The 18,867-nt window shown below is 42.1% G+C and overlaps 1 protein-coding gene across 1 annotated transcript; it reads right to left on the bottom strand.

Moving 5' to 3' along the window:
* Positions 1–1,285: 1,285 nt before the first annotated feature.
* ano11 (anoctamin 11) lies at positions 1,286–18,341 on the bottom strand. The gene is given in 23 exon segments (XM_073470614.1): positions 1,286–1,317; positions 4,331–4,523; positions 5,525–5,615; positions 5,881–6,017; positions 6,103–6,308; positions 6,425–6,561; positions 7,930–8,027; positions 8,160–8,214; positions 8,304–8,415; positions 9,404–9,565; positions 9,641–9,749; positions 10,577–10,714; positions 11,557–11,700; positions 11,792–11,888; positions 13,983–14,073; positions 15,125–15,290; positions 15,377–15,487; positions 15,564–15,621; positions 15,700–15,836; positions 17,069–17,176; positions 17,279–17,472; positions 17,573–17,702; positions 18,210–18,341. Coding segments are annotated over 23 exon segments (2,838 nt in total).
* Between the last annotated feature and the right edge of the window lie 526 nt (positions 18,342–18,867).

Below are 18,867 nucleotides of genomic sequence, written 5' to 3'. Positions count from 1 at the left end.
GTGCCTGTTACTTGAGTGGCCAAGAGGCTATTGAGCTTTCCCCCAAACTACACTGGTTTCACAGCTTGTTAATGTAACAGAAGCAAAAACTGTAAGCAGGCTGAAAGATGTCATATTTGACATGTCTGCATTAAAGGAGCAATATGTAAGAATTTTAGTTTTGAACATAAAAAAATGAATTACATTTATCAACAGAATGTGAAGAAATAAGTTTGATGTGTCAAAGACAACTACACATTGTGCTGTGGAGATATCTTCTGAAGTTAGCATGATAATCAGTTAGCCCTGACCCGTCCTGTCTCGTAACAGCACTTTGTACCTCATGAGGCGACAGTTACAGTCACTGTAGCGTCCAGTCTGCCCTCAATCCAACAACATGGAGGTGGTTTTCTTGTTGGTTTGGCTCCTGGCACCCTGGGGCTGACCTCACCAAATCCCTTGCTCAAGCTTCTGGAGGTTGGCACTAACTGACGCCCCCCTATCTCTGGACAGAGTCAGCTAATATTTAGCTGCATGGCTAACTGAGCTAACAAGCTAACGGCAGTTACAGTTAGCAGCAGTTAGCGGCTACTTTAGTGTAACTTTCTGGTGATAAGCTGCCTCCTATTTGTTTGTAGTATGCATTCGACAGGTGGCCAATTCTTACGTACTGCTCCTTTAAAATGTCTAAAAACGACTGGACCTTTGCTGTATATACTGTTGAGTTGTGTACTTACATTGTCCCAAATGATTCCAACAATTTTCAAACCCAGACAAATCTGTAATTTTACTCAAGGTAACAGTGCGTTTCATTTGGTCGCCTGTCACTATAACTTCTTGACATCAGCGCATCATCAAACTATATAATCACATTTTTCAGGGTGTTTTTCTTCTGTTTCCATCAGCTCCGCTCAGGCTACGGCCCAGTTTCTGGAGGGACAGTACCCAGTTTGGAAAAGAAAGTCATGGATACTTTTCGGATCAGGGACAGATTTCTGACATCTCAAAAATGTTATTTGTGTAGGCCTAATGTGAGTCATTGACATTCAGTGCGTCAGCCTGAAAATGTTCTCCAAATGAAAACATGAGGGTAAGTTGGGCGAGTTTAGCTTCCATTGCACACCTGCTTATCATAATTTCTGTGCAGCAGTATGCACAGTAGTAAAATGAAAACAAAATACCAGTGCAGAGACAGTAATCAACGGAAGGGAAAGAGTTCACTCATGTTTTCCCAGATGTGAAGGAGTGTCTTTTCCTTAAATGTTGCTCCTGTTCTCCCCTCACACCACTCCTCCACGCTGTAGTCCTAACTCATGACTCCAAAGGACGCGTCGCTTCCTTCAGGGGAGGCAGTGCAGTTGGGTTTGGACATGGAAGGAATGGGGAAGGAGCAGAGAGACAGAGCAGAGAGTTAGTTCTGTCAGACTGAATACTGGCAGTGGGTGGACTGAAAAGCTGACACAGACAATCTCTGTTGCAACATGCTACTGAATTACAGCTGCCTGCTACCATATTACATTCATGTGGCACAAACTGACGCTGGCAGTAAAACACGCTGTTTCAATTACTATGAGTCTGAAAACATTTTTTCCCGAGAATGAGACAAGATTGATGTCAATCTCATGTCTGTGTGTAAAGTATCTGTAAAGACTCTGGTTAGCCTAGCTTAGCATAAAGCCTAGAAGGAGAGGAATACAGCTAGTGAGGCTCAGTGCAAAGTTAAAAAAAATACCTAGCAGCACCTCTAAATCTTACTAATTAATATGATGTATATAAGTTTTATAACCGCTAACATACTGTAAACTGAAGGACAATTGGTGGTTTTGGTTCAGATATATGTATGTAAACAGTATATATACATATATGTGCTGAAACCTTTTCTTAATGAGCAGTTGAACTCAGTCTTGTCGTGGAGGTTACCAGGTTTGGCCCGTCTCAACCTTTACAGAGACTAAAACCACAACCTGTGCTCACTGACTGTATCTGGCAACCAGTGATGAAGCCAGAGATGCAGCGGTGAAAGAACTGGGCAGATGGAGCTCGCCCAGCTGCCTCAAGTCTTTATGCTAATCTAGCTAATTACTTCCTGACTCCACTCTGTAGTTAACACACAGACATGATATAAAATAAACTGGTAGGGCTGTTGTGTTCATCACCAGTACGTACTTTGCCTGCTTGTAGTTATGTCAGTATTATTTATAACAGAATACTATCTTATTGTTTTTACAATATGATGCTGTTACAATGACTGATTGTAACAAAACATTAGAGCTGTGTGTGATGAAATACCATGAAACACAGTTCATGTGTTTAATTAGCTCATTTAATTATTTTACATGTGACTTTGCATAATTTGCAATATCTAAAATATATTCTTGAATGTTGTGATATTAATTTAATCTGTATTACCCAGCACTACGTGGATGCCTCATCTTCTATCTCTCTAACTCTCTCTATTCCTGGCATGATTCAGTTTGCTTCAACACTGCTGTATTTATATGGAATTTCTTATGCACATTTTAATAATGTTGGCAACAAGAAGTACTCTTTCCTGATGGTGGAGCTGCTAAAAGCATAGTTAACTGTTAATAAGTGCATATTAAAGTATGCATTATTATTAAAGTTGCTGTAAGCGTTATTTTCTTATGAAAATAAGTGTTAAATAGCTCTGTATTCCAACAGTAATTGCTGTTAAAGACTGGTTGGTCAGTAACCCATGTCTCTTCTTCCTCTGCTCATGAGGTAAAAGAGATAAGAAGTTTACTGGTATCCCTGCCCACTTTATCCAATCGGGACAGAGAACTCAATAAAGAGGCGACCCCGTCTGCTCGTGAACACACAGAGAGCAGGATCCTCCTGCAGGGTAAGCTACCAATCCCAGCGCTCCTGGTGACGGCTTATACTACCAAACAGGCCAAGTGAAGAAAAATGCTAGAAGAAAAGAAAGAAAGAGGCAAAGAGAGCTGCCTTGACAAAGGAAAGAAGTCATGCAACACACTTACAGCAGCTTTAATATAAAAAAACGATTATTACAAGGACCTTAATATAAGGCCTTACCCCTGTCAGATATTGTATGTATTTATTTATCATACATCAATGGATTCAATCTGGTGAGTTCATTTTGATTTGATCAGTTCTTCTATGATAACTGAAACGTCCATTTCGAGAATGCCAAGTACTCACCTGTTGTGTCGTACTCACCTGTCCTCATCCAGCAACATTCACTACATGAGACACGACAACAGCATGGGTCAGAGCACAGGGACACACACACATACACACACAGACAAGGATGAAAATACACTCTGTGGGTCTGTATACTGTATGAACAAAACGTGAATGTACAGGCTGTGATCCTCAGGTAAAGAATACCAACTCTGACACAGTTTGTATTTGAACTGCTCCTGCTTGAGCATAGTGGTTATCCTGAAGTCATTTCTGTCATACATCTGGGTAACACATCAACAGCGGCGTTGATAGGAAATGACAATTTATGCCAACAGCCCACGAGGTCTCTGGATGTAATCAGATTCATCTGACGCTGACATATTTGGCTCAGATCCCACACAGATTACCTTTAATGATCATGTTGCGTGCAGTGTAGCAAGTTTATAACAGCTAGGAGAGCCGCAGGTGCTTTGCAAATGCTCTGCAGAGGCGTGTGTATGGGTGGGTGAACTGTTAAAAGCCTTTAAAATGTGGAATCTATTTATGAGAATCAGCGGTCTCAGTGACAGGTTTAATGCTCAGTGTAACCTGTGAACTCTGCTGGTGCATTGTTTCGCTGATCACCTGTGTGGAACCACAGAGACAACAACACACTGCAGAACATCAATCATTTACAATATGATTCTGACATGTAGGTCAGATGTCATGAAGCTGATAAGGAACTGACGCGAGTATTCAAATTAATAACTACAAATAGAAACAAGACAACAGCGATGTCTGTGAAGTATCCAGAGTAGGAAGGAGCCATCTTCTGGATAAATGCATTTATGTTGAGGTTTTCAAAATCAAAAACACCATGAAAGTGCCCTCTTGGATGCCCCTATGGTAGATAAAACATGATAAAGTGCCCAACCAGTTCACTATAAAAGTATCACAACTTTCTGCACGCTGATGCCCGACTGCATACAGCCAGGATTTTTATTTTTTTAGCCTGAGTCTGCCAGTGCTGCACACGACTGGTTCTCTTGGAGTATTTCTCATCAAACAGGGTCTCTGTGAGCTTATAAGCCTCATATTTCCCTTGGTATTGCCCTAAATTACAGAACTAGAGTGTTAGGTTTTATGAATAAGTGTGTGTGGCACAGCATTGTGTGTGTATGTGTGCGCCCCATGTTCCACTGACCTGGGCTGGAGGTGCCTGGGGAGGCAGGGGAGGCAGGGGCGGCCCCTCGGCCGCGACTCACCAACAGAGCCTCCTGGTTTTCAGCCAGAGCCTGCTTGGCCAGGTAGCGCTCCCTCTTGATCTTCAGCTCCAGCGATTCGGGGACGTCAGGTACAATCCAGTCAATGGCTCGCAGCACGAAGAACACCACATGCTGGAGGAGGGGAGACAGAAGCTCCTCATTAGAGTGAAGAAAACGGCCTCTCCTGTCAAATCTGAAGTTTGAACTCTGAACATTTGGTCATCACATGTGTAGGTATGAAAAGCAACAATTTGTTTTTGAGCTTGAAGGTGAAGTTCAAATCAGTGTTTGGACAAAAAAATCCTCCCTCAGAGCCCACTTAGTTGTTCACTCAATCCCACATCCACCACCCTGCTGCCAGAAATACTCACTAGTGCACAACATGTGTAGTCCTTTTTAAATACTGCTGTTTAAAAAAAATACAGTGCCCAGCTGTTTTAGGTATAACTGAGCCTTTAAGACATTTTTTTTAAACTATATTTGTGAGTTGTTTTCAAAGCTGTGTGTTTTACAGGAAGGAATGGGCTTCAGGGACAGAAAAGTACAGTTTTTGTCTTTTCCGTGAGAAGAAAATACACTATGCACCTACCTTGTCTTTTGATTCTGGTTCATTAGAAGTTTAAGAGGTTTATGAACTGAAGTTTACTCCACTGTTGCACTCTAAATACCAGAAATGTAAACAACTAAAATGAGGAGAAGAAGGAGGAATTGCAGGACAAATTGGAGATTCCACCATTCAGAGGTCTGGAACGGTGCTTGATAAATGAAGGGAGACGGGGCTGAAAAGGATGCAACTGATTAAACATAAACTAAAAAAAAAAGATGGGGCCTATGATAGGCACTGAGTGAAGTAATGGGATTGTAGAGAAGAAGGCAACAACAGGAGGTAAAAGGAAAGTGTCAAAGAGAGGAAGAAGAATGAAGACATGGTAAAACTGCGTGCCACCAAAAAAACATGATAAAAAAAACTAAAAACTAAAACAGACACTAAGCGAGGGCTTAATGAGCAGTACTTCAAGTATGCACCTGGGAACAGAGGCACGGAGAGATGAGGGTGAAAGATAAAATGAATAAAATGACAGCAAGAAGGAAACAAATGAGCGAACACAGAGACGCAGCAGCTCCTTTCATACCTCGAAAGCGATGATAAAACCAAGTCTGACGGCAAGAAGCTCCCAGTAGAACAGCGAGTAGTTTCCATTGTTGTCTCTGAACGCTTTATATCTATAGAAGACAAATATTCAACACAGAGTTACTGCAAAACATACAGTACTGTGTGATGGTGAGTGTACTAATACTACCCCCTGTTGGTCAAGTCTGTGATCTGAAATCTTAAAACTTCAAACACTGATATTTTAAAACTGTAAAGTATTCTACTAAAATTACACAAAATGAAACATATTTGAGAGGCAAACTATAGAATCTGGCATCAAAGACTGTTTCCTCACTCTTAGATTGCATGCATTCAGACCATAAGCAGACAGTGTACCTGCACATGGGGTACTCAGTGTAGTTAATTGGGGCGTAAGCCAAGGTGAAGTTGACATATCCATTGAGATCATCATCGAATTTGTACTGGTAGAGCAGGCGAGGTAAAAAATCAGATGTGAAGGCTATCAGGAAAGCCTGGAGGTAGGAAAGAGAAGAACAACAAATGATAATGTTGTAGAGAAGAGGTCAGTATCCATGATGTCATGTTCAAGTGACTCACGTTGGCGATGACGGACAGGTGTGACAGAGCCTCCAGAATGTTGAACCAGACTCCGATGTTCTGGGCGCGCTCAGCCACGGGCCGGCGGTACTCGCACACGAACTTGTGGGCGTCCAGACGGATTTCCACCCAGTTGTTGAGGAGTGCAAACAGCGGAGCGAGGGGGAACGCTGCCACGAAGATGGTGATGAAGCCAAACTGGAGCACTGCAGCACAATGAGTCATTTTCAACTGGTGCAATGAAACATGGCCGACAATCGAAACTCTTCACATTATTCTTGCAGTGACAAAATGTTCTTTAGACACAGCAGAGGATACTTGCCCATCTCCAGGTACTCTTCAAAGAGGCCTTCACACTCCACCAGCTGGTAGTCCTCCTCCCAGCGCCGAGGCTCTTGGGACACCTTCCCCCCGAGCACCTTGGCCAGAGTTCTCTTCTGCTGCCAAGCCTTCACTTTACTGTCAGCGCAGAGAGAAAGAGAGCAAGCTTACAAATGTGAAATAACCCTGAAGATTACTGATTGTTCTGATAGTGTAATATCTGTATATCATTTTACTTTTCACATGTCTTTTTTTTACCAAACTTCAACTTATAGATATATTACATGGATAACTGAGTTAGATACATTTCAGTGTTGATAATACATAAAGAGCATGGGCTTTTCATTTCTTTAAAGCTGGGTTCTTTAATATACTTGATCTACATATATGGACAATATATTTTCGTTGCATAAGGGATCCCTTAGTCTCAAACCTTTAAAAGCAGTTGCACCTGGCATCTTACAGGAGTTCATTCTTGCTCTGCAGTAACACATATCTGCCTCAAAACTCTCATGTCAAACAAACCAGTACCACATGTACACTTCTACACTATCACAAACACACAATCTTTGATTTATATTGAGACAACTGCACAAGCTTCTCCCTCTTCGGTCACCAGGAGAGACAAGTTAAAGAAATCAGGCCCAGTCCTCCATGCTGACTCTCACAAATAGCTGTTCAAGTTAAAGCACCTGATATGAAACAGATCAGGCAGGAGGGCAGGCTTCTCAGATATGAGCAAGAAAACTAGAACGGGTTTGATTTTTCAAGGAGGAGGATGCTGCCACCTGAAGGATGCCCTGCCACTGTCAGGGTTAGATTATGGCCTTGGCCATCAATAGGGTAAACACTGTGGGGTACGTCCTTCATAAGATTGAACTGAACTGGGGCACAGCTAGAGTATAGGTAAACAAAATATTAATGTATAACAAGTAGTGCTCCAGTACAGAAACTCACTTGCCATGAATGGCTAACTAGGCCTCCACACCCTCATCATCAGGTTTTTCCATCTGGTTTAATTTCTACAGCCAGTTTCTAATGATTTGTCAGGAGCTGTTTGTCATGTCATAGGCGAGTAACCAAGGCCCCTACAAACTGAAGGTGACTCTGAAATGAGGGGAACTCTGCATTATAGTTACAAAAACTCTCTGCAACCCTGATTCTGCTCGGTTGTCTGGTCAGCTACTATGTGTCTAGACACACACACACATACAAACACACACACTTTGTGCCAGTGCTGCAGAGGTAGCCAACAGCAATGAGTTTTACTGCACCAAATAAACAGCTGCAATCAGGATGCAGCAGTCTGATGCAACACTTGTCATGCAGGTAAAAAAATTAAAAAAGTAATGAAGGATTTAATGAAATCATTGCAGGTTTGAAAGAAGTTGAACACCCTTAAAGTTGTTAAGTAAAAGGAGGAGAACTTAATACACATATTGCAACATAATATTTACAGTATGTAAAGTATATACTGTACAATGGATATCTGAACAGGAGACGTACGGGATAATGAACTCCTGAATGTTGTTGATGATTTGCTTTCCCACCATGATGATGAAGAGTTGCTCAGCCAGTTCTATGAGGCAGCCACCGGGACCACACTGCAGCAGAGTGTGGAGACACACAGAAATACACAGTTTTGACACAGCTGAGCAGGTTTGGATAAAAATACACCAGCAAGGATCTGGAATATTTTCTCTTTTTAGACACTTATTGGTAAAGTATAGACTCACATCTTCATTTCTCATCCCAAACAAGGTCCCATAGTTGGTGGGATAACCCACAAACCTTCACACACAGAGAAGTTAAGACACAGTTAAACTCTTATGTGGCATGAAATGTTTTTCTCTATTGTTTCTGTGTGACTCATGTCTCACCTTCCTTTAAAGAAAGCCACGTAGAAGGGGGACGAGTAGAAGTTGACAAACTGGAAGATGAACACCTTCATGATGAAGGCATTGTCATACTGGGTTTGTGTTCTGTGCATCTCTGCAACAGAGAAAAAAATGACACACAGTGTTTCAGACATTTGATCCGTGGTGATAATCTTACTGTTTATCTTATACAGTAGGTGATGATCTCAAAACCTGTCTGATCATCTGACTTCACATGTTTTTTAATGTTTAAAGATGTCAGCAGTAACTTGGTAAATATATAGCGTGATAGAAGTGGTAGAAACACTGGCCACAACTATGTAAAACAGATCCATGAAAAGTATTATCCTCTAAAGTAGCAAATGGAGTGAAAAGGACACAACTGTGACACACAGTGTAAGCTGTATCAGACAGCTGGTAAGCTCAACATTTTATTCAATCCAATGATCAATCAAACAGCAAATATAGCTAGCTATATATTAATATTAATAGAGGTCCTCAGCCATGTGGAACAACACCTGAGAAATATGTTTCTTGTTATGTTTAGCTGTAAGCTAACTACCTAAAGTCTAGATTAAGTGATAGAAGCTGGTAGGACATGAAAATCACCATCTTTTAAAGTAACATAGGAGGTAATGTACTGTGTGTTGACTTGCTGGATAGTTGAAAGTAGCTAATAAAGCCTTTATCCAACAGTTGGTAGAGGCTAACTGAGCTGATGCTTGAGTGTCTTCGTGGCTTTAGACTGACGCAAAAGATAGTTTCCTGTTTCCTGAACCTACTCCTGGAAATGTCATCACAGGTTTTTATCATTAATTAATTATTATTACTATGTAAATATTTGTGTATCTATTGCTCTGCAGATCACCTCAGTGTTGCCAGAGGATGCAACTACTGTAATACATTGACTGAAAGATGTGTTTGTGTGCTGCAGTGATGCAAATGTCTTGTTGTTGCCCTCACTGAAAGACTATTTATACCCCAGATCCTGAGATCAAATTCAAGACAAGTCTTAGCTTTTAGTTAGGGAGGACACAGTGAGAGGCTGGTATCAATACAGAGTATTGAGGTTTGAGGTGTTAGAGAGCAGTATTGATTCTCACCCCATTTAGTGAGCTGCTCAGCTAATGCAGTGTAGACCCGGCCCATCAACAGGATGAGGCCCAGATTCACGATACTGCTGGAGATGTTGGCTATGGTCCCTGCCTGAGGATGAGATCACACACATGAATAAATGTAAAGACACACGCTGAGAGGGCACGGAGCTGGTGCACACATGTAGTGGTCATAACAAGAAATAATAATATCATATAATATCATAAATCCATGCTCTATGCAGCTCTGATATACCTCTGTACGCAGGACAGGGCTGCCAGTGTGGAACATCATCACGCTGATGATACCGCGGCACATGACCACCGTCACCAGGAAGATCATCACCACACACAGCTGTGAGGGAAGATACAGACATACTGGGTCAACAACATTACTGTAAGGTGAATTAAAAAAAAGTGAAGTAGTTTTTCATTTGATTTAGGAGGTGCTTTTATGCAGGTTTCCCCGCCCTCGGGCTATATATTATGTGGCACACCAGCTCAGCCAAATGGAGTGCAGCCATCCTCATCTACAACACTCTCCATAGCTACATGATGCTTTTTAGCAGTAAAAACGAAAGCTGCTTGACTGGCGAGGCTTCAATCTCAGGGATTCCTCTTAGTTTGTTTTGCAGATTTCTGTAGGTGATCGTAGGTACTATTCTATGCAGTTTGCCTTAACAGTCTGTGGGTGTTGCTGCAATGGTACAATTTAAAATTTTCCACCTCCACCAGTATTGTCAGGAGAGGGGTGGGTGTAAGCTGATCCTCAGATCCCTGTCCAAGAACAACTTAATCCTGAGACTGAGCCTACTGTTCACGGCTGAGATTATCAGATCATATCAAGCCCTGTGGGCAAATGACCTGGATTCATTTTTAGAAAAAGGCTCAGTTACCACTGCAGGATGGAGTGGAATAGCACACAGGTGTGAACCCCACCTGTCTTTATCTTCAGGATCACAACAGTGAAAGCTTAACAGACACTGAGACTCTTCACTGAAACCAAGTATGAAGAGATTAACTGAAGGAGATAAGAGAAGGCGAATACGTTTATATGTACTTGTATGGGATCTGATTAGGATGACACATCAGGATCAAGTCATGATAAATGATCATTTCCATAGAGAACAACTGGAGTAAGTAATGCTAAATTCTTTAACAAAATTTTAAACAGTGTCTCACCATCATAATGATGACCATGGAGCCAGTAAACATGCGGGACAGCCGGGTCTTCTCAGGAAAGTAGGGCTCTTTGACTCCAGTCACTGGGTTTTGCTCCATAGTCGGAGCCATAGCTGCAAACTCTGGCCGAGGTCGCTCCTGAGGGGAACACAGTCATGACACTAACATCAACAGACTCTAGGCTTAGAGACAGAAGGTATATGAACCAATGCCTTAGAAGTAGGTTCCCTAGAGGTGAGGTGTGTAACTTCCTTTACATATCTGCGACAAGGTTTTACAAGTTTTACTGTGTAATTAACTCCCCCTGTATCAATAATGTAACATCTGTGTGAAATGGTAAAAGGGGAATAAACACTTATCTAGGATCAAACTTAATGCTAATGGTATACATTAGGTAGCTAATGCGCAGCCAAGGATTAGCTTGATATAGAGAGTAATTGTGATTGTCACCAACATTTCAGTCATGTTACTTTCTTTTTTAATGCATCGGTTTTGGAGGTAGTATGTGTTGAGGCACACTAAATACTTATATTGGACAAATAAATACAATATTTAGCTAGCTGTTGGGATTGGCCCTTGGCCAATTTTTTGTTGTTAAAATTTGTTATATAATGTTTTTATGAAAGAAAAGGTAGCTTAAGGTAGAGGCAAAGAAAAAGAGCATTTCCTGAGGGGGAAACAAAAAGTGCTACTATAACTCTGCTCACGAACAATCTGTCATCCTACCAGCTGAGGAACACTACATTGATTTCCAGATTTTCTCATTGACTCACTCAATAAAATAACAACTCGCACACCGCAAGGCTCAAAATATCCACTTTAAAAAATCATGTTTGGCCCATTTTCAAATTAGTACCTGTCCCTTTTGGTTTGGATGTGCGTGTATACTCCTATTTTTGTCAAGGATGCGACACATTGCATCACATTCTGGGGAGGCATATTCGTACTGAAAGCATGCAAGAAAGGAAGGACTGTGTCACCTCTTCTTCATGAAAGTCCATACAGTCCCAGTGATGGGCCAGGGTGGCCATCTTTCGCTTCCAGTACTCCAGGAAGGTTACAGCCCAGAAGGACATGAACACACTGAAGAGGACCGTACCTGGGTGGTCAAATAAGTAGCCCACCTGCAACGCAGAAAGGTACAGGACACACTTTGTGAAACAAATATCAAGTTTTAGTCTATTTGTACAGTGAAATGATTGGAAAGTTCATTACCTTGGCCATGGCACAGATATCAGACATGTTCCAGGCCTTGCATGTGTTACAGAGAGGACACATCAGATAACTTGCTCCACTGTTACAGATCTCCTTGCTGTTGACAGGCACATAGAGAAAGATTAGTTGCAACTGAGAAAACCGTTGTTTTAAAGCTTTCAAACCGGGACTGCTTTTTAGATTTTGATATATCATGTGGCTGATCAGATTTGACTGGAAGAGAGATATTTCTTGTATGCATACAGATCCAGGTTATGTAGATTGAGTGAGAGAATAAAACAGATGAAAGGTTTTGTAATCAGTCTTCCAGAGCTACTGCACTTTTACTTGTCATTCAATGAGTGACTGAAACATGACTACACTTGAGATTTGCTGCACAAATACAGTCTGGTCTCACTAAGAGACGTCCATCTTCATTGTTTATATAACGGGAACATTATTCTGTGCTATTTGTCCATTATCACATGAGATGACAGTTTATTGCTGCCACAGACTGATCTCCATCCGTTCTCCACTAATCAATGGCTTTAATCTACAGTGTGAACTAATGGACCGCATGAATCTGAGACATTTGGTTGTATTCTTTCCTGAGATACTGACTCGTCATCCATCCTCTCTAATCTCTCTTGTCACTGAAAGCTACAGGATGCTGTAGAAACTGAATGTTAAATAGAAAACACTGGGTGAGGTAATATTTAGTACAAACACTATACAGGTACAGATACCCTGAAAGAGAAGTGATTGTACAGTGCTGAGTAGGCAGAGTCCACTGTAGTGATAATTAATGTACGATGAGTCGGGCACAGACACACCCCATGTGGATTGTATAATTATGGGGCTTGTTTTCATGCAGAACAGACTGTGCTTTGATGCTGTGGTATATTTGTATCTCAAACTGTGCTTGCTTAACATAATCTGGGAGGAAGTGTGTGCGCGGAGTTTTCATTTCGAGGCAATTCTGGTATCGCTTAAGGAAATAGTTCAACATTCTGGGAAATACACTTATTTGCTTTCTCTCCGTAAGATGTAAGATGAGTAGGTCGATACTAATCCCATGTCTGTGCGTTAGGTACGGAGCTGGACTATGGTGCTGGATGCCAGATATGGTCTGTAAGCGCTTGTTTTAGTATAAGTCTCTGTACAGGCCTGATGGTACCAAACCTGGCAACCCTAACTGTGGCGAAAGGACTCCAGGAAGTCACTGTGTTCAGTTTTTGTTCAGCAAGTAACAGATCCACCACGTAAATGACTCTGAAGTCACAAACTATTTTTTTTACACCCCACAAGTGACAATTAAAGGTTGACACATTAATGGCACAGTGAATTTTCCTTTACGTCATAAGATTCACTAAGGTCAGTTGCCTTAGGGCACATATGCACCAAACCGACAAACTAGCAGTGACGAAGGCCGGCTGTTTTGTTGCCTCAAGTCGCCGGTGTCTTGGCAGAAAAGCTGCACTTAAACACACCACAAAGACTACAGCCTTCGGCCAGCTCGTATCCTATGTTCTGTGCCTGCATGAGAGGAATTAACTCTCCAGACCAGCAGGTGGCAGTAGTCTGTATTCATCATTCAAAAAGGGAAAACGTTTTCACAATTAAGCAGCATTTGCCATCATTTTTACCCCACTCTCGCTAGCCATTTTTAATCAGAATTATGTCTGATAAAAAGTTGCCAGTTGCACTGGCTAAGAATAAGGAGAAACAGCACTAAATAGGTGAAATCATAGGAAGTACAGTGGAAGGCTCAATGAGCTTTTCCCCCATCTCTTCTCATGCACAGCCAATTCTCTTGAGAGATTTCTCTTGCTGACAGGCTCCACCACCAATCCAATGAGCTCTGTCGGCTGAAAAGCTACCGACAAGGGCTGACTAGTGCCGCAGACACTCATCGATGGCCCTGATATTGGTCGACGGCCAACTGTCTGGTGTGTCCGGGCCCCTACAGATATTGTCACTAGGAAATCTGGCAGAGAGCGAGTGAAACGGTAATGTCAGTTATATAGCAGTATATATGTAAAGTATGCTAACATTAGCCACTTTAAGCTACTGGTAATGCCAGACCAGGTAAGGCTACTGCAGAAAAACATCTGACTGTATTGAAATGAGCCAGGGATCAATAAAGGCTTATCTTATGTGAAACATTAGACAAACAACAAACAGTATATTTCTGTGCAGTGTGTGGACTCACGCTGGTGTGTTGGTACCCATGGACATGACTCCAGACACAAAGACCAGGGTTCCTACCACTGCAGCGGGCAGCAGCCAGGCTGTGTAGAAACCTGCAGACACATAAAGGTCCATTAGGCTGCAGCTCTCAGCTGATGCAGAGGGGTTGAGCAATTTAAGTTCTGTGCTGCTGTTCAATACTGGGATGTCCTCGATGAAGAGGTCAGGTTGGTGTTGCAGATGCGTGTCTAATGCTGAGGATGAAAGTTTTATTGGCTCAAGATTTCCCTCACAATATCTGTCGACAAAGTTCGATGTGTTTGCTTCTCTTAGTGCAGACATAATGGATTTTACCTCCCATGCCAATTACCCACTTCTGCTGGAATGCAAAACGTGTAACTCTCTGTGCACCAGGTGGATTTTTTCCCAGATAAATCTACCAAGCAGGTGTTTAGAGCAGTGGAAGTTTTAATGGCTAATGCCTGGACTACTGTTATACAGTATGTTACATGTATGAAAATGTTGTGGACAGTCGGCGGGACGGTCCGCCACTTTGGTCCAGACTCAAATATCTCAACAACTGCTGTACATGTATTAGATACACAGCCTCACAGAGTTGCTAACATGGCTACAGACTCTTGGATTTATTTGGATGCTGATCAACCAAAAAAGACTCTTAAATGTCAAAGTGAAACCAACTTTATCTGCACTCTGTGACTGAAATGAAAAATAATTGATTACATAACTCTTACACTCAGTATTTATTAGAGGCAGCTTTGTCGGCAATTACAATTTGCCAAGGTTCTTACTACACTCTGAGGGATATTCAGCGCTTTGGAAAATGTTCTTGTATCATTCTCATGATTTGTACTTTCCAATAACCTTGTGGATTTGTTCTTTATGTTCCGTTGTCTAAATGAAGCAGGTTTTCCATCAATGTGACACATCACCAAGTGGATTTATTTATTTAACCTCAGATCACATCATGCCTTGATTTCACTAAATGAACACATATGCAATCAATTATTTGGTTTGTATTTTAAGTGAATATTTTTATTAGACTTCTTTCTGTTAAAAAAATGAACATCAACATGAGAAAGGGGTTGAATATGTTTAACAGGCACAGTACCTAATATATGTATCTGGATAAGAACTTATATTTACCCAGCCAGGCAAAGTAGAGTGCAATCTTCTCTCCAAAGTACTCCCTGATGTGGTCCAGTGGTTGGTACTTGTACCATTTCCACCAGCGGGCCCAGTAGTGGTAAAGAATCTGCCGCTGGTTCAGCTCGTCAGGCCGAGTCTCGTACTTTGGAAGCTGAAAGGGGCCCTGTGAAGAAAACAAAACATGTTGCTTAGAGAGGGAAATAGCATAAATTTTGCCTCGGAATAAAGAGCAGATGAATAAAATCTGACCTCATGCAGGGGGAAAGCTGCTGTGTACACCCCTTCATTCACCAGTCTGTCCACACCAACCTCAGCCCTCTTCCTTTTCCCGTACACCGTCCTTGCAAGAATCTCATACACCTGAAAAAAAAGTCTTACTCAGTGAGAGAACAATTTGACTGAGTACATGAACTGTAGAGGAATTTCTGTTACTCACAACACGGTGTCTCTGTGTATTAGTGAAGTAGTTTTCATGGTCGTCACAGCCAAGGAACCTGTAGACGAGACACTTTTATATACTGTGATATAATGTTCACAGATCTTATTATTTACCATTGTCAATTACAACAGACCTGTTCATCTTTGACTTGCGAAAGGCACATGTGTAATAGTCCAGCGGCCTGTTTGGCACTGACTCCCTCATCACATTAGGTATGCATAGTCTACTCAGCACACGAGCAGATGTGTTTAAGTCCAGGTTCGGCTGTGCCTGGAAGACAAACACACAGTCATGCAGTATGCAGAATGTTTTTATCCTTATCTTTATAAAGTTACAATCCTTAAAGTTTCAGTTTATTTGGCAACACCTGTGGTCGCTGGTGGTTAACGCTATGTACATTTTTGCGATAAAGGCACCGGAGTTTTGTTTGAAATGATCAAAATCAACCGTTCGGGGCAGCAACCACATCTTCAGCAGCTGCTCTGTCAGTGATTCAACAGAAGAACAGCAACTCGTATCTGTTTACAACAAAGCAAAACAGGCCGTGGGCTGAGAGGATTCATTGTGACGTGGTGTTTTTAGACAGCAATGCCGTCCGACACGGTAATTATCAACTCATCGGCTTTTGTCCTCCACAGCACGATCGGGACGTGCATGCATTTCTTTCCCCAGTGAATCCCTTGTGTGTGGGTATGCATTTGAATCCTGTTCAATGAAGGCTTACTCCACAAGTAACACTAAATACTGGTGTTTAATGTACAACACGACAGTCTAGAGCTGTGGTGCCAAAACTTTTTCACTTGGAGGGCCAAAACTAAAATTTAATGGTAGACCACCGGCCAAAAATAAACACCAGTTGATTTGTACTGTTTTGTTAAGATGCAAAATGGTACCAGGATCCCGAGTGCCCTTAACTGATTTACTTTCAGTGCAAAGTGTCACTCTCTCAAATCATAAAGATGAATTAATAACTGGAATCCTAGACATTTACAACATCACAATTTCATAAAAATGATCTTTAACTTTTTCTAGAGACATCGAGCAGGCCAAACTCAACCTTGTGACGGGCCAACTTTGCTCGCGGGAGTCATGTTTTCCCCTCACTCTTCATTGGTTTGTCTGATTTGCTCCTGTTTTTCCTATGTTGCCCGGCCCTGTCTACCGATCGTGTTAACCTGAATTTGTTTTCTGATTCCTCGTGTTATTCTAGTTTGTACTTTTTGGCAGCTCTGGTCTACAGCCATGCACACGGATCGTTGAGATTGTACTTTGGAAAAGCAATTCTTTGAGCTGAGTGTTAACATCAGCATGTTGAGCATGTAACCCCTAACCCTAACCCTATGCACACAATGACAGTGCTATTCTGCTGATGTTTAGCAGGTGTAATGTACACCATGTAACATGTGTGACATGACCGACTGCTGGACTGACAGTGCCATTCATAGAAATCTTGGATTATAACTTTAAAATAGACATATTTAATGACAAACAGCAGCACTGACCTGCAATGGGGCTCTCACACAGAGTTCCTCAGCGTAACACACCAGCACATCCCAAGGAGCGCTAACTTTCAGAAAATGTATTGTTTTCTTTTCATTCGCTGTTTCCTCCTGAGAGAAAGAGAGGTGACATAGACAAGATGTTGATTAATAACTCAACAAGAAGAATCAGTAGATTAAGAACTTTTTAACAAGATGAATAATCTGATCTACCTTTTCCATTAGCAATCCAACACTCTCCAGATTCTGAACAAACTTCTCCCTCCACTGCGCCAGCTGTGCCTTCCTCCGCTCAGACCTGCTGCTCTCCTCAGTGGGCACGGCCTCCCCCTCCTCACCCGTCACCTTCCCCTTCCCCTTCCCTCGTCTCTTCCTCCGCGAGCGAATCTCCCACACCAGCACAAAGTCTAGACCCAGATCAAACATAAAGGTCCGAAAAGGTTAAATGAAGGGCTGACTCGCTCATCCATCAGTTAGTTTGTGACAACCAATAATGATGCTGCCTACCGATTTTGGTCCTTCCATCTCTGAAGTAATTGCCCAGCTGTGGAAGTGGCTGGTTGCTTCTTGTGTTACAGTGAATATGGATGGGATCATCGTCACCTTCCGTATATCCGTCAGCAGCTGTGGCTGAAAGCTAAAAGCATCCAGTTGAGATGTTAATAAAGATCTCTTAATTAATTAAAAACAAGTGAGAGCTGCAGGCAAAAACAGATCATTTTCTACTCACTGTCCTGCCTGTAAATCCTTTTTGTCTGCATATGGGCTGTTAATTCCCTTATGATGGGGTTAAACCATGAAATCATAAAAGTGCCATTACACAGCATCATAAAAGCCTCCACTTTGCAATAATGAGTTCAGAAAGATGAGATGGAAAATGATGAAGGGAATCTTTCAGTGCAGTAAAGTCACATTTCAGCACAAGACATTTTGATTTTCCCTGTGATGCACTCTACCTGACACCACAGTGCTGATCAGATTCACTGCAACATCTCAGGGAAGTCACTGAGGTGTGAAGGGACGAGCCAAGCAGCAGGGTTACGCCTGCCGTGTCAATGTGCAGTTATTTTTGAAATCCTTGTGATTCCTCTAAGGAAGGAAAACACATTGCAGCATTATAGGAACAAAGTAAAACAGTGCTCACAAATCTCGGCGGGATGTAGCTCCCGTTGTGCAGACTCCCATAGCCGTCTGTGGTTTGTGCTTCACCTCCATAGTCCAGATCCAGGAGGACCTCTCTGTCTCCCTTCTGCAGCTCTGAGCCCTTCCTCAACATGATGAGGAGGATGACAGAAGGTGTTGTGGCTGGACACAGATACTAAGCATTCAGACAAATTGTACTGCAGAAGAAATCTGTGCTCATTACTGAAGTAATTCACAGATAACAACTAGAGACAGGCTTTAAAGAAAGAGACTGGAGAGAGAAAATAGTGTTTGATACTGTACCTTCGCTGTGGTTAAAATTAGGTTGCTGCTAAAGTCTGGATCTGCAGCAATCTGTGCTTCTCTTGTCCTCTCCCTCCTCTCTGTCTCTGCATTCGTCAAGCTCCTCCGCTCCAACGAGGGAGCTACCGTAATGGACCTAAAATGCAGGCAGGAGCTGGTGATTTGCTGCATTTCAGCAGAGGGAGTGTACATCAAGAGATACAGTACAGCGCACATCCCCACTTCATAAATAATGTAATAGTCATTCAGGGGTGGAGAATGGGGGTATAAAGTCAGAGCTCTCTCTCTGTAACATGTTCATTATGCATGTGTGGGGGAAATCCCCTCTATGATGTTCATGTGTATTCCCTCCTCCA

Source organism: Pagrus major, chromosome 7 (assembly GCF_040436345.1).
Source record: "Pagrus major chromosome 7, Pma_NU_1.0".
Taxonomy (NCBI): Eukaryota; Metazoa; Chordata; class Actinopteri; order Spariformes; family Sparidae; genus Pagrus; species Pagrus major.
The sequence above is the reverse complement of the archived record's forward strand: the minus strand, read 5'-3'. Positions and strand labels throughout refer to the sequence as shown.